At 56.9% G+C, this 15,403-nt stretch overlaps 1 protein-coding gene across 1 annotated transcript in view; it reads left to right on the top strand.

Annotated features, from left to right (window-relative positions):
• C10H4orf50 (chromosome 10 C4orf50 homolog) overlaps positions 1-15,403 on the top strand; it is a 71,614-nt gene that overhangs the window by 24,896 nt on the left and 31,315 nt on the right. Inside the window, exons 7-10 of the mRNA XM_077803142.1 lie at positions 3,526-3,669; positions 5,759-5,815; positions 6,996-7,178; positions 14,146-14,194. Of these exons, the coding sequence (XP_077659268.1) occupies positions 3,526-3,669; positions 5,759-5,815; positions 6,996-7,178; positions 14,146-14,194 (433 nt within the window). The remainder of the gene's footprint in view (positions 1-3,525; positions 3,670-5,758; positions 5,816-6,995; positions 7,179-14,145; positions 14,195-15,403) is intronic.

Below are 15,403 nucleotides of genomic sequence, written 5' to 3'. Positions count from 1 at the left end.
AATCCACCCAATGAGGTCCTAATTTCAGTGATTGTATTTCATAGGCCTAGAGAATCCATTTTCTTCTTTTTTTTTTTTTTTAAGATTCTGGTTGTCTATTGACACACTCCATGTTTTTATTCATTTTGTCTACCTTTTCATATGATAAGTGAGCTCATAGTTATTTTTCAGGTCTTTCTTATGTGCTGACTCCAGTATCTAAACCATCTCTTTGCTTGCTTCTATTGGTGGTTTTACTTCTTGGTGAACATTTACCTGCTTCTTTACCTGTCTAGTAATTGAAAGAACTTTTTTGCTTGACTCTGAGGGGTTGTGGAGATTGCTGATGACCATCATCCTCTAAGAGGGCCAAGGGGTTCTGTTCTGGCTGTCCACTGGACGTTTGGCAGGTTGTCGGCTGATCAGCAGGCCGTCTAACCCCAGGGCTTGCTGTGACTCCCAAAGTGTGGCCTTCTCTCTAGGTCGGGGCCTTTCAGGGGCTTCAGCTCAGTGTGCAGAGCCTTCACTGAAGCTGTTCTCCTTTCTTGGGCCAGAGTGCTGCCATCATCTTGGTGGCATGTGACCTCTGAGCTCTCTTGGGCAGCAGGCCTCCCAGCGCCTGTCCGCTGCAAGGGTCTCAGTCTTGAAACCACACAGCCTGTGATTCAGCCAAGGCCCTGAGGGCATTTCTAGGACAGAGTCTGGGTTTTCTGTTTGTCCCACAATCCCCAGCTGTCTCAGCATCCCCGAGCTCGGTCCCTTGTCCCCGACCCAGAAATGCTACCACTCTCATCAGGGTGTTCTTTTCCTTAATAAATGTTTGAAAATATTTCAGAGAGAGACCCAGGGAACTTGGAGGGAACTTGCCCTATTGTATTCCTTTTTCTGGAGAGCTGTGGTCCTGCTTGGCCACCCTCCAGTGGAGGCGCAGAACTATTTTTATGTGTTCTCCCCGATCCCATAGTTTTCCGATACCAGCTGTTCTGACCTGGGGCAGACTGGGATCTAAGGAGGCGACTGTGGAGCCACAGCTTCCAAGGTTGGGAAAAAACGGTGGGCAGGGGATGCCAGGCAGTGGTCAGGCTCTGCGGCAGTGGGGAGCCAGGTTTGCTGAACAGGAGGGGGCTGGTGCGACTGGGCCACCGTGGACCAACCGAGGCTGGGAGGAGGCGAAGTTGGAGAAACCTCCCAAGAAGGATCCCAGGAGGCTGCTAGGCTCCCGCTGACCATTCTAAATACAGTGGGATTTTGAGCAGGAGAACAACAGGACCCAAGGCATGAAAAGTGACTGCTGCGAGGAGAGGGGACAGTGGGCTGTGGGAAGCAGTGGACAGAAGGAGTCTGGGCTCTGTAGACAAGAGGCGTAGCAGCTGAGAACCTGGGTCAGTAACTAAGAGTAGAATCCGTGGGACTGGAGTTGGACAGAGGAAGGGGTGAAGAAAGTCCCCCTTTCTGTCACCCTTAGTCTCAAGCCTGGCCATGCCACTCTTGGGCCCAAAACCCTCCTGAGGCTACTGTCACGCTAGGTACGAAAGCCAGCCACTCACATGAGCAATGCCCTGGCCCTAGGCTCTAGAAGCTTCAGCTCTGCCCACTGCACTCCCAGGGCCACCAGCCTGGATTCTCTGCATCCCTCACCTGCCCTCTCTGCACCCCAGCTTCCTCCTAGCAACTGCTGCCTACCCTTAGGGCTCATTTTGGGGGGCAACCCCCGGCCTGGGCTAGGGGAAGAGGGTGTTGGAGCTGACTCATGCCCACCTCTCTCTCTCTCTGTGTTCACTGCGTCGTCTGGGTGGCTTGCAGCCAGTCCCAGTGGGAGCTTTGACACTGTGGGAATGGGGCCCAGGCATTGCCCTACTGTGGACCTTGGTGCTCAGCCTCCTGCAGGCTTCTGAAGCCTCCGGTTGGGTTGCCCTTTACCACACTGTGTTAATTGCTTGTGTCTGTATCAGTCTCTCCACCTGCCAGAGTTCCTTGAGGGACAAGTCACCACTGTCCCCAAGGCAAGCTCAGTGCACAATCAGAGCGTAGCTCACATGTCTGCCCTATAGAGCAAGCTGGGTGACATGCAGCCAGGCCCTGACCCTCATTCTCTTGAGAGGTTGCTGTGCACACTTTCCTAGGACCTGTGGGGACAAAGCCCTTGTCCAAGTCACTGGCAGAGGGGGGAGGCAACAGTGAGACACCAACTTCCCAAAGGCCAAGTTGTTTTGAAGTCTTGGAGCTGAATTGGACGGCAGCATTCGGAGCACCCATCTGTTCTTGACAGGGCCCAGCCTGCGAATCTCAGGCCCACGCAGCGTGAATTTCTGTTAATTAAAAAACAACATCCCATTCTGCTCCTGTGGACCCAGTTCACACGGAGAGGCCCGTCAGCCATGGACCCACGGTGGACTGCCTGCTGGCCCTTCTCCCCTCTCCTCTCTCGTTGCCCAACAGAAGAGCTCGGGATCCCCTCCCACCGTTCCCACTGGGTCAGGAATGGTGGCAGATGGAGCTTCGTGGGCCTTAAGCCTCCCACACGACTGCTCTAGGTCCAGGTGGACTGCCACGGGCCAGGGAAGGGCGTTTCTTGCTGCTGGCTGCTGCTGGCTGCTGCTGGCTGCTGCTCCTTCCTGAGCCACCCTGGTGTACCCTGAGCTGACCGATGCCCCACCCTTCGACCTGGAAGCTCCCCTCCTATGATCCTAGGGAAGAATCCAGAGGCCTGTTCAATGTTAGAACAACCCCAGCACCCAGCACGGCCACAGAAGGCCTCCCACATCCTGACAATAGCATTTTCAGCAGCATTTGGCCATAGGGGAAATCTCGGGGCCTGGAGTTAAGGGAGAAAAGTCGAGGACACGTGTTGCTTACTAGCTTTCATGAAGGAAAAATCTGTGGGTGCGTGGGAACACATAGAAACTCGAGTCTGTACGTGGGTGTAAGTTATTCTAATAATCGGGACTTAGAATCCAGGACCATATGGGGGGGTGTCCCTTGTTTAGCCCACTTCCTACAGGGCTGTGTCCTCCCACAGGTCCTTTGCAGCCAGGGGAAAGGGTGGCCCTCATGCTCTGTCCAAGAAGGGTGAGCTCATGGAAGCCAGCATTTTCTGTTTTATATAAAGACATGAAGCTTTAATAGATTCAGTGTCTGATGATTTGACTTGGACGTGAAATTCCATCCATGGGACTCTCTTTTGAGGATAGTGGCCAGGGACCACTATGAAAGCAGACTGTGGCTCAACAAACGGCACGTGGCATGTTTTTCAGAATAATGTTCTCGGTTGTTGTTCTGGGGTTCCCTGGACCCTCCCGACACTCCTCGGGACCCCAGTGTGAGCCTTGCACTCACCGTGGACAGGAGGGACAGTGGAAAGGCATGGAGGAGCAGGGCCGGTACCCACCATTCTGCTGGCTGGTGGGATTGGGGTTTTTTAAAATATTTGTCCCCTTATTTCTAAGTTCTATTTATTCTTTCTATGAGGAAAATATAGGTAGACCACATAAAGTGGGGGGAATGTACCCGAGAACCTAAGTTCATCCAGATCTGTGCCTTCCGTAGCTCCAGGACACAGAGGCCGAGGCATCTGAAGAGGACCCCAGGCTGTGTGTCCAGCGGCTCCGTCACCAGGTGCAGACCCTGAAGTGCCAGCTCAGAGACCAGGGGTGGGCACACCGGGAGCGGCAGGAGGAGCTCAAGGGCAAGGTAGGCGGGGCCAACACCTCCTCCGTGGGAGCACTCTGCTCCCAGGGGTTTGGTAATGTCTATTAGATATTTAAATATAGGTCGGTATAAGGAGGGAAAAGAAGGGGACTGTCCTTCCTCCAACCAGTAGCCTCTGATAAATAAAATTTTTAAATGCACATATATATGGTTTTTACACAGCCTTAAAGTTTACATAAAGAAAGGTCAAGCCCTTGATCTACGGGAATGGGGTGGGTGTGTTCTGAAAGGCCTGGAGAGGATTCCTGCGCTGTCGCAGTTGCCAGGATCAGGGTGGGGTGGCCACATGCAGCCTCCATGGGGTGAAATTGCATTGACCAAGCACATGCTCATGTGAAACCACAGGAACCCAAGTAAGATCAGGGGTGGCATTGATGCAGTCCCTCATTGGACCTTACACTGCAGTCTTACAAAATGTTACTGAGGAGGAAACTGGACAAAACACACAAGGGATCTCTCCATTATGTCCTACAATTGTATGTGATTCTGTGATTATCTCAAATTTTAATTAATATGAATTGATACATAATAATTGTGCACAGTCTTTCATGTAGAAAATCCTAAGGAGTCCATAAAACACTAGAACTGAAGAACAATTGGATGTATGATTTGAAAGGCAGTTTCTCCTCATCTACGGCTCATCTTCTTACTTTTTAATTGCAAACGTCCACACACTCATTCCAAAGCAACACACTCATGCCATTTCCTAAACCAAGGTGGGGAGAAGGTCTCATGGAATCCTGCAAATATCATTAAGTGCCTTTTGAATATGAGATAGTCTGCTTGAAGCTGAAATTTTGCATATATTCCAAAAGGTATCCCCAAACAGGCTTATAGAAATATCCATGAAGGCTTGTTTATTAAGCAAAGAAATGGAAGCAGAAAAATTCCCATAAACAAAGAAGTGGTTTGTTTCTGCCTCATGGTGGAAGAATACTCATGTTTGAAAGGGATGAGGTCGGTTGGCTCGGGTTCCTGTGGAACTCGCACCAGGGTTTTCCATCAAACGACAAACACAGTGCCGTGTCTTTTGCATAGTGTAATTCTGTAGGCACATGCACACACCCACACCCCCCCCCCCACACACACACACACATACACACACATTCTGATGCACGTGGGCATGGGAGGCTGAAGGACTATTAGAGGCCAGAAGAGGTTGGGGACCTCTAATGTAGCTTTTTGGGTTTTCACTATTGGAAAGCGCTCAGGCATAGCCACTGCCTCACATCTTATGGGGCAGGATTTCAGATGGGACTCAGCTGGGCACAAGTGGGGGTTACTCGGTGGTCACTCACTGGACACTGGACTAGGCTGGAAAGTCCAAGGTGGCTCCATGCACATGTGCCTGGCACCTCTGCAGGGTGGCTCAGGGGCAGCACACCCAGACCTCTGCCCTCTGTTTTGGGCCTGTCCTTGTGTCTTACCCTGAAAAGGGTTGAAAGTGGACACGCCTGTCCTCTCAAAGGCCAGGCCAGGTGTCACTTCTGCTATATTGGGAGCTGAGCACCATGGGCCAGACCAAATTTGAGAGAAGGTCCTGACTCCCCTCTCCAGGGGCCGCTTCAGAGCAACTGTGTCCAAGGTTAGCCCCGTGCGTGATGAGGAGAGCTGCCATCCACCGAGTGCCCACTGAGGCCAGGATGACTCTCGGTTTTTCTGTCATTCAATCCACAGTGTCCTCGCTGCAGACCTCACCCTGAGTGGACAGTGACATCCCCCCAGTTGGTGAAAAAACCGAGGCAGAGGGACTGGCAGGGGTGTCAGTGAGTGGCTGAGTGGTGCCACCAGGCTGGAAGTCTCTGGGCTCTGTGAGGGCCTCGGGACCAGGCGTCCTTCCCCACGGAAGCAGCCTCAGAGCTGGCCGCTGAGACCGCGGCCTGGCAGAGTGCCTTCTGCAGGGCACAGCCTCGGTCCCGCTCAGTGGGGATGGAAGAGGCCCCGTTCCTGGACGAGTCCTCATGCAAGGAAAGGGGGCGAGGAGGCAGGGGTCAAGCTGAGTCCACTGCCCGGGGAGGCCGGGGATGGCCAGCAGCGGGGCACCATGTGACCAAGACCGCTTCCTTCACAGCTGGAAGAGCTCCAGAGAAAGCAGCATGAGGCCGACGTGGCTGTGGCCCCACTGAAGGTGAGGGGACCGTGACGTCAGCGCCACCTGCCTCCTTCAAACCGCCTTTGTGTTTCCCTTCCCCCGGAACACCGATGCTAAACTGAAGGGGGAAGGAGAGAAAGTCCCCCATGTCACTGTTTGGAGATAGCGTTCCACATATTTCCTCCCACGCCTGAGATCAGCCACCTTCATCAGCCAAGTGACCCACATGCTTGGGTCCTGCCTGGTGGCATGACCCAGAAGGTGCCAGGCACTGTGACCTACCCTCCAGGCCCTGGCGGTGGAGAGTGCTCCAGGGCCTCAGTTCAAAGTGCCCTGCTGGTGGCTTTGCTGCCTCTCCTGTTGTTGCACAGGAACACTGACATGCATTTTCCTTGGAGTGTCCCCACCCATCCTGATGTGAGCCTCTGGGACAAATTCCTAAGAAGGCTCTGTGGCCTGCGGGCTTCCGTGTTCTCTGCTGGGGGCCTGGAAGCTGGCTAGGGTGACACCTCCGATCTGGGCCTGGATTGGGAAGGATGGGAGGGTCTGTTCTTCCCTCTGGTCTCTGGGCGGGTGGACAGGGAGGAGCCTGGGCGTCAGCAGAACATGGTGACACCAGGACCCCAACAGCCCTCTGCCCTTTGGGCCTCTGTTTCCTCAACTGTTCAATCAGAAATGCAGGCCGCACAGTCCCTGAGTCATGTCCCTCCCAGAGTCCCCGTCCCATCTGAGCTTCACCTGTGCATCTGTGAGATAGAAATCTCAGTGATTCCTGCTGAGAATTCGTGGAAAGTAAACTGTCAAGCTCAAAAACACAGGGCTGCCACCCCGCCTCTGGGTTTATCATTTGTCATATGCCCCTGATTTAAACGAGGACCCTGGTCCCTTGTGCTTAACAAACAAGCACCCTGTGGAGGCTGTGTCTGCAGGTCTCCTGGTGCCCTGGACAGCCCCGTGGCACAGAGGGACACATCCAGGTGTGGAAGGGAGCCTGGCCTCAGCAATAGGGCCCAGGTCCATGCTCTCCATCCTGGACTCTTCGGAGGGCAGCAGGGAGCCCTGGGACCGGGCTGCTGGATGGAGGAGGCATGCAGGGGGCTGCTGCCCTGGGCTGAGGCAGAGCTGGGTGTGGGAAGCAGGGAGCCGCCCGCCCAGGTCCCCCAGCCCCACTGTGCAGCCCTGCGGGAGCTCTGCGCCCACATTCCTCTCCTGTCAGGCCAAGCTGGCTTCCCTGGTCCACAAGTGCCTACGGAGGAACCACCTCATCACCCGGCTACTGCGGGAGCTAGGCAGACACGGGCCTGTTGACCTCCTGCTCTCTGAGATGGCCCAGAACATGGTCCACGACGTGGCACTGTCGGAGTATGCTGCTGCCTTCCTGACCACTGGACTCCCAGAGGTACATTCCCACAGACAGCCCCGTCCAGCCCTGCCCAGCCCCATCCAGCCCCGTCCAGCATTGCCAGTCCATCCAGCCCTGCCCAGCCCTGTCCAGCCCTGCCCAGCCCCGTCCAGCCCTGCTCAGCCCTGTCCAGCTCTGTCCAGCCCCGACTATCCCTGCCCAGCCCCATCCAGTCCTGCCAGTCCATCCAGCCCTGCCCAGTCCCGTCCAGCCCTGCTCAGCCCTGACCAGCTCTGCCCAGCCCCGTCCAGTCCTGCCAGTCCATCCAGCCCTGCCAGTTCGATCAGCCCTGCCAGCCCCATCCAGCCCTGCCCAGTCCCGTCCAGCCCTGCCCAGCCCTGCCCAGCCCTGCCCAGTCCCGTCCAGCCCTTCCCAGCCCTGTCCAGCCCTGCCTAGTCCTGTCCAGCCCTGCCAGCCCTGCCCAGTTCATCCAGCTCTGCCAGCCCCGTCCTCTGCCTCCCTCCAACTCCACCTGGCTGTTCCCCTGGGCCAGTGCCTGGGCTCTGGGATGGTAGGCAGGTGCACCTGGCAGTCTTTTACCCTGAAAGTGCCCATGGCACAGTGCACGGGATGGACCCAAAGAGGGATCATAGCTCAGTCCCACATCATGATGTCATGCCACCCATGTGACTGCTGTACACCGTGACTCTGGGCCTTGGCCCTGCCACCTCCTACAGGAGACATGGTCCATCAGCAGCCTCCATCTATCCTTCAAGGACATCCCGTGAGTCCTTGCCCAGGCAGTGGTCTTGAATCTTCAGGACCACAATTAGCCACACCCCCTCTCTGTCCTCCTTGCATGTGACTTGTGTGATGTGGCACATGTAGGGGATACTCCCCATGTTGCCTGAGAAGTTCCTTGGCACCTCTTGGCTGGGACAGAGACACTCTGTAGCACTCCCCTGGCACCGAGAAGCTGCTCGGGGTTTTTGTTGAGTGATGAGCTAGTGAGACAGATGAGGGTCTCCTGTCCTGAGGGTCAACAGAAGCGGAGACTGAGGCCGTCAGTTCAGGAGTCTCACCACAGCTCACGGGGTGAGGGGCACCAGTTCTCACTGGTCCAGGTCCAGAGGAGGCCCTTTCTGGGCTCTGCCTGCAGCTGAACAGCAGCATCTTGGGTGCCCATGAGTGCTCAGCCAGGTCTTCCCACGCACACACATGCGGCCCCGTTCCTGGGGACAAGCCAGCTACGCCCCCACCAGTCTAGTTCTGCTCCTGATGGTGCGAGGACAAAGCGCAGCTCTTGCAGTCCACAGTGGGAGGTGCCCCCTGGCTGCTCTTGCTCCAGCCCTGGCTGCAGGGCTTCCTGGCTGCACCACCCATGCAGAGGCTCCTCCTGGTGCCCCTGGCTCTGCCCCAGCACACTGTCTTCTCCATCCCTTCCTTACCCCACCCCGACTCCGAGAGTCCTAGATGCCCCCCAGGCCAAACCACTGCGCGGCCCAGGAGATGGAGACCTGGGGCCCACCAGGCCTGCCTAGGGCCTCGGTGACGTGGTGCAGAGCCAGAGTTTGAATGCAGAGCCCGGACTCCAGGTCTAGTGCTCTTCTCTGCCCCAAAGTTCATGCTCTTCGGAGCTGGCATAGGGATGAGGAAAGAGGGTAGAATCGTGAAGTGCCTGACATAGTCCCTGGCACTCAGCAGGGCCTAATAACTGTGTCGAGTGAGGCAGAACTGAAGCAAAGTTCCAGGAAGTGTGGAATGCAGCAGGTGTGACCCTGGGGGGCCGCTGACTGTCTGCAGAGCAGGCGTGTAGCAGCAAGGGCCCCACTTCCCCTTAGTCTGCAGGCCCAGCAACGACATCCAAAATGTTCACTGGGATCGGCCAGGCTGACTGACGAGGACTGAGCCCAGACACGGAGGCATAAGTCGGAGCATTAACTGATTAGTTAATTATCTAGGAAAATGAACTTTAGCAGAAGTTCAAGTATTTTTTGAATCATTGTATTTATTTGTGACATGTGCTGGGATTTGTTGCAGGCTGAAGTATCTTGCAGGCGAGGTGCAGGCGATGGATAAATACGTCAGCACATTCTTTTCCTCTAGTTATCCAGAAAGTCAAATTCATAACCAGTGTGTTCATTTGCTAGTTGGTAACTGTTTACAGGCAGAAGGTCACTTGGGAGCCTGGAATGAGAACAGGGAGCGTGCTGCTGTCACTGGCCTGATGCCTCCATTTCCTGTGAGGATATTGTCCTGGGCTGGACGGGCCTCCCCCCAGCCAGGATCCAGTCCTTTGAGAGGACACTGTCAATTTCCACAATGTCAGCTGCGCTGGCCTCTGCATTCCTGTCCAGTCTTGACTGAGCCCAGCCTCACTCCCTCTGTTGAGGTGGCTTTTGTCCTTCCTGATCCATCTGGCACTATTCAGAGGACACCCCCAAGTGCATGGTCTGCAAACCCAAAACCTGGCTCTGCGGTTTCATGCCACGCACTTACTGAGCACCTACTGGCCTGAGCTAGGCCTGATGCAGGTCCTGGGGAGAAGTGGAGACCAGACAGGCCAACACCTGCACACGGACCAGGGAGGGGTGACCGTGCCTCATGGTGAGCATTGGGAAAGAAACGTGCCCGGGTTCAGACGGGTGCCAGCTCACACAGGGTGTTCTCTGAGCCTTCACTTTCTCATCTGTAAAATGGGGATAGTTCAGCTGCTCGAAAGAAAGGTGCTGAAGCCTTGCATGGGTCAGAGCCTGGTCCTTGTGTGGGCAGATGCCAGGGCCTGGGGTTCCTGAACTTCTTAGCTCTGCCACTGTCTAGCTCTGTGACCCTGGCAGAGGACACTTACAGATCATGCTGGCCACACCAGGACATCACTGTTATTCCTCTCAAAAGGCTCAAGGGGGTGCCAGCCTTGCTCAAAGACACACACCTCTAAGTCGCCATCTAACTCAGCCTCCGTATATGCAGAGAAGGAGCTGGGCTTGAACATGGCCGTGGGAATCTGCAGGGCTCTGCAAGGACTGCCCCAGGGCAGGCTGGGTGATTGTTGCTGGGCAGGGCTCAGGGAACTGGGCAGCAGGTCTGGGTCTGGCACCTACCAAGCCCTCGGGGGGGCAGTCCCTCTTGGGGCTGGAAGGCCAGGCTTCAGTATGCAGAATCTGTCCTGGTATAGGCAGGAAGAAGGAGGAGGAGGAGGAAGAGGAGGAGGAGGAAAAGGAGAAGAAGATCCCCAGAGGAGGCCTATGGTGGAGGCCGGACACAAGGAGATTGCCCAGGAGGGAGGTCACAGAAGAGGGAGAACATGGCCCTGACCACCCTGCAGGCGCATCTGCACTTAGTTCTTCACTGAGGGGAAGCTGCTGGAGGAGTTGGGTGGGTGGGAGTGGTTTGGGGAAGACCACGCAAGGGTGTGGCTGGCCACTGCCCTCAGAGGAGCAGGCCCTGCAGGGTGCAGTGCCAGTGGTCCAGGCCGGGAAGGCCTGAGGCCAGGCAGTCGAGCAGAGCCCCGGGGAGCCTGAGCCCCTTGCTGCGGCTGGCAGCTGCCCAGGAAGTGGGTGCAGAGCACCTTGTTTTATGGGCAAGAACTGTCCTTAGAGAGGACACAGAGGGAATTCCTGATGGAGGCCTTGGCTCTGGCTGAGAGCCCAGGAGGGCTGCCTGCAGCTGGGGAGTCACTGGTAGACTCAGGGTGGGATGTGCCAGAGCACAGAGGGTGTCTCCTGGCTCCCAGGGCTGGGGCTGGAGGGCGTGTGGGCCTCTAGGTAGGTCTTCCATGGGCATCCCTGGAGGCGCCGAGCCCTGGGGTGCCCAGAGTGCTGGGTGGCTCACCTTTTCTGGCCCCTCCCTTGGGAGGGAGGTTTTTCAATGACCTGTCAAGGCCACATGACAGGGTGGTAGGCTATTGGAGCTCTGTCCTTACGAGATGTGTGGCCTGAATCATGGCTGCCTGGCCGGGCCAGCAGGCACCTCCCCTGCTGCACTTTCTCTCTCCCTTTCCTCCTCTCTCCCTGGTTTGGGTGGGGGTGGAATCTGAGCCTCAGTTGGTCCAGCACCCACACCCCTCCTTCCAGCACCTGACCACTGTTGCCCACCTGTGCTGCCATCTGCTGACGGCTGTCCCCCCACGTCTCTGGTCAGCAGCATCCCAGGTTGCTGCATCGCCCGAGTCTCCTTCTCCAGCTCTGCTGGTCCTCTCCAGCTCTGGCTATCTGGGGTCAATTCCATGAGGTCCCCTCTGAGCGCTGACAACACCAGGGTCTTGCCAACTCCTTGGTTTCAGGTGGAGATGGAACAAGGGGACCGTAGGTTTCCTCTGTTCTTGCACCCCTGAAACCACTCTGGGGGTGAATTCCACCCTCCTTCACGTTCACCTTGAGTGGGCAGCTCTTGGGCAGCTCCTGGGCCTCTTTCCTGTCCTCCCCTCCTCTCTATACCTCGGCCCCAGGGGAATCTGTTTTTCTAGCTTTCACTTAGACTCAAGTTTTGGACATTCACATGCCAAATGTGACACCCTTTTTTGTTTGTACCTGGTTATATTGTCCCCTCCTGGTGACCTGGGAGGCAGGAGCCTGGATGCCACAGGAGGTGGGAAGAGCGCAGGGCTCACCTGGGAGTGGGCCCTGGCTAGCGTGGCAGCTCATCCCTGCTCCCACCTGGGTGACCTTGTCCCAGCTCTGGCTTGGGGCTTGCATGACAGACAGAGGGTCCAGTAGAGGAGCTGACAAGCTGGCCCGCCCCCAGCCTCCTGTGCTCCTGGGGTGTGAAGCTTGCTGTCCTCTCTCCAGGCACAGAGCCACCTGCATGTGAACATGCCAAGATCCTGCAGAAGCTGTGACCTTGTGCTGTTCCTTTGCTCTGTAAGCCACCTGTTTTCTTAGGCCAGGTAGAGGTCACCGTCCTCACCAGAACTCTGTGAGGTTTGAATGAGACCCATGTCAAATGCTCAGAGCAGCACCTGTCACAGCCACCAGTGACCTTCAAATCAAAACAGTGTCCCTGCCCTGGGGAGGCCGGGACCCTGGCTGGACTCGGCAAAACACAGGGTGACCTGGTCGGGAGCTGCTGGCCCTGTCCCCCTGCCTCCTGGGAACACCTTGTTTCCTAGTGGGCACAGTCAGGGAGACCCATGTGGCCTCAGAACCAGGGCCTCATTGGGAGAGGAGTGTGGAGACTGGGATGATGGAGCAACCCCTCAAAGTCCTGAGCTCCCTGCAGTCATGAAGCCGGCGACCGCAGCCCGGTCTCCAAGGGCTCAGGCAAAGGTTTTCTCCTTGGCTCCTGCCGTTGAGGATTGTTCCTGGAAAGCTCTGTGGGCACCGCCGTGGCAGCGGAGAGCAACACCAGCTCTGCTGGCCCTGCTCTCTGGAGCTCTGGGGGCTCCTCTCTCCCTTCAGCAGGACTTACATGGAGGCCAGGGGCCTGCCCTGCAACCCGGGGTAGGAGGTGGGTTGGGAGAGCTCCCCGACTCAGCCGAGCTCCCGGAACTTGTAACTGCAGAGCTGGGTTGGGCCTGGGATGCCCCCGTCGGCAGGAGTCGTGTGCCTGTCTGGCCCATCAGAATGCAGAGCCGCAGCAGCCAGTTTAGTGCATGTGCAGCTTTTCTGGGGATGTGAAGGCAAATGGAACCTCGTTGTCACAGGGGAGGAGTCGTCACCTGGGGAGGGTGCCTGGCTCTGACCCCGAGTCAGCGAGGGCAGTGGTTGGGAGCAGCCGTGATGAGCAGAGCCGGGGCCAGGTGGGGCTGTGCCCTGGAGGAGGAAGCTCTGGACCAGGCCTGGGAGGAGCAAAGACGTTCCAGCTGGACAGCTGGGGGGGTCCTGAGGGCTGGGAACCTGCAGCTACAGAGGCAGGGCCTGCAAGTTCATGTGCTTGAAGATAGCCGCGTCCCAGGGGCGGAAGGGAGTCCAGGCTTCCCTGCTGGAGTGGTGCTCTGCCCACGAGCCACTGTCGAAAAACCACAGACTGACAAGCAGTGGACAGGCCTGACCGCCCAGGCGCAGTGGGCCACAGGCAGAGGCTGCGGTCCCCACCCCCCCCCCCCATGATGGCCTGCCTGAGAGCCCAGGGGCCACGGCGGCCCCTCCTGGAGAAGAGCCAAGGTCTCAGGATGGTGCCCACTGAGTTCCTATCGACCTGGAGCCCCGTAGGTTAGGCACCCTCTGTGCTCCAAGCATGGGCCAGCAGAGGTTTCCCCAGGCACAGCGGTGGGCTTGGGGTGTCAAGCTGAGCAGCGTCCATGCCCTGGGGGTTGGTCAGTCTGTGTGAGTTCTGGCTGCTGCCTGGTCTGGGCTCTGTGAGAGGCGAGTGGCCGAGCTGTGCCAGGAGCTGGCAGGGAGGGCCGCACAGGGAGGGACTGGCCACTCAGGGCCTGACACACTCAGAAGGTCCCCAGGGAGCGTGGGGCTTCCAGGCAGGGGCTGAGCTGGGCCAGCACACAGGGGGCTCTGGACGGGTGTTGAAGTGGAGAGGGGAGGGGACATCAGGGCTCCGTCCTGCAGGCCAATGCTCCACCAGACACCCCAGGGGAAGCAGGGTCTGGGCTGCTGGTCTGGAGCCAGCTGCAGTCTGCCCTGAGGATCCCACGGTTGTCTCGTTCCACTGACTGGGGGCTACCGGGGTGACCTGCTGAGTGGCCACTGCTTCCCCTCTTATAGACCCTGTGGAACCATGTGGCTGTGGGTGAAGGAGGTAGACTCAGGCTAAGCCTCACCGGAATCCCCATGGGACAGAATCAGGGGCCCCAGGAGATGCTGAAGTCCACATTAAAGTTTATTTTAATGGCAGATTCATAAAAGCATTTGTTACCAGCTCCATTTGGAGATTTGATAAGTAAATGAACTGTTTCCTTGTGAGTGTCTCCTGGGAGCAGGGAGGGAGGTGCCTGCCGCCTCCTCCAGCAGAGCTGATGCCACCCCAGACTCTGTGCGGGGCGGGCAACTGCCCTAAGAGCCCTGGCTTTGGGTTTCTGAGCAAGGCTTTCTGTCCTGTACCAGAATGACCACTCGGGTATCTTTTCTTCTAGACAAGCCACCACCTGGACGTCGGCTCCCAGGGGACAGCAGCTGTAAGAGGTCAGTGCAGTTTGCAATGAATCTGTGTATGCAGGAAAAAAATCCTGGCCAGCAGGACCGTCGGTGGAGTGGGAAGGGTCTGTCCACTGTCAGGTTCACAATATTGAAGGCGTGAGCCCACCCCTCCCTCTCCTTGGACACTTGGCCTGCCCTTCACACAGTTAAGAACACAGTGGAAGCATCCAGAAGAGCCCCAGCCCTGGAGATTCACCATAAGTGTCATTTCCCTCCTTGGCCCTGAAATTCACTCCAAGTGCATAGTTGTCTGTGTGGGAATCCATGGGGTGCACCCACAGGGTGAAGGGGCTGAGGGGAGAATCCACGGGGTGCACCCACAGGGTGAAGGGGCTGAGGGGAGAATCCACGGGGTGCACCCACAGGGTGAAGGGGCTGAGGGGAGAATCCACGGGGTGCACCCACAGGGTGAAGGGGCTGAGGGGAGAATCCACGGGGTGCACCCACAGGGTGAAGGGGCTGAGGGGAGAATCCACGGGGTGCACCCACAGGGTGAAGGGGGCTTCCCTCAGCAGGCTGTCTCAGCATCCTCAGTGACTCACCTCCTTCACTAGAGGCGCTGAAGGGTACCCGGTGGGGGCGTGAGGGCTGCAATATTCTACTAAAGGGAAGCAAGACGGCACCCGGAGCACTCTGTGACCACAGGTGGAGGGCACACACACCCGCACGTGATTGGCAGCCACAGCTGCTCAGAGTTAGGGCAGCCTGAGTGGCTTTTCTGTTGTTTTTTATCAAGAAATTAAGATGCTACCTGAACAGACAAAATTTCCCTGAGCCTTTAGTGGTGCTTACTATCAGGTGGGGATGGGGCAGGACTCACCAGTAGCACGGGAGGAGGTGGAGCTCACAGATTTGTTTAGGCTTGTTGCTAGCAGGCGAGTGTGGAAATGGTGTTACCCGAAGACTAACTCGCTCTCTTCAAGTCTGTTCATGTGATCTGGGATGAGTTAATTAGCCTCTCTGAGCTGCAGACTCCTGTCTTCAAAAGGAGGATACTGTGGTCTTCCCTTTTGGTGCCCTACACCTAGCAGAGTATAGACACACGAGAGGAAGGAAAAAGAACGGGGAATGCGTCTTTTCAGCCCAAATCTATGGGAGGGGGCTGCCCTCTGTGTCTGCTCTCTTTCCCAGCAGCCTGGGTCGGTACAGTCTTCACCCTGGAGAGGTACAGGTTCTAGCTGGTCCCAGCGCCCC

The sequence above is a fragment of the Urocitellus parryii genome, chromosome 10 (assembly GCF_045843805.1).
Source record: "Urocitellus parryii isolate mUroPar1 chromosome 10, mUroPar1.hap1, whole genome shotgun sequence".
Classification (NCBI taxonomy): domain Eukaryota; kingdom Metazoa; phylum Chordata; class Mammalia; order Rodentia; family Sciuridae; genus Urocitellus; species Urocitellus parryii.
The sequence above is the reverse complement of the archived record's forward strand: the minus strand, read 5'-3'. Positions and strand labels throughout refer to the sequence as shown.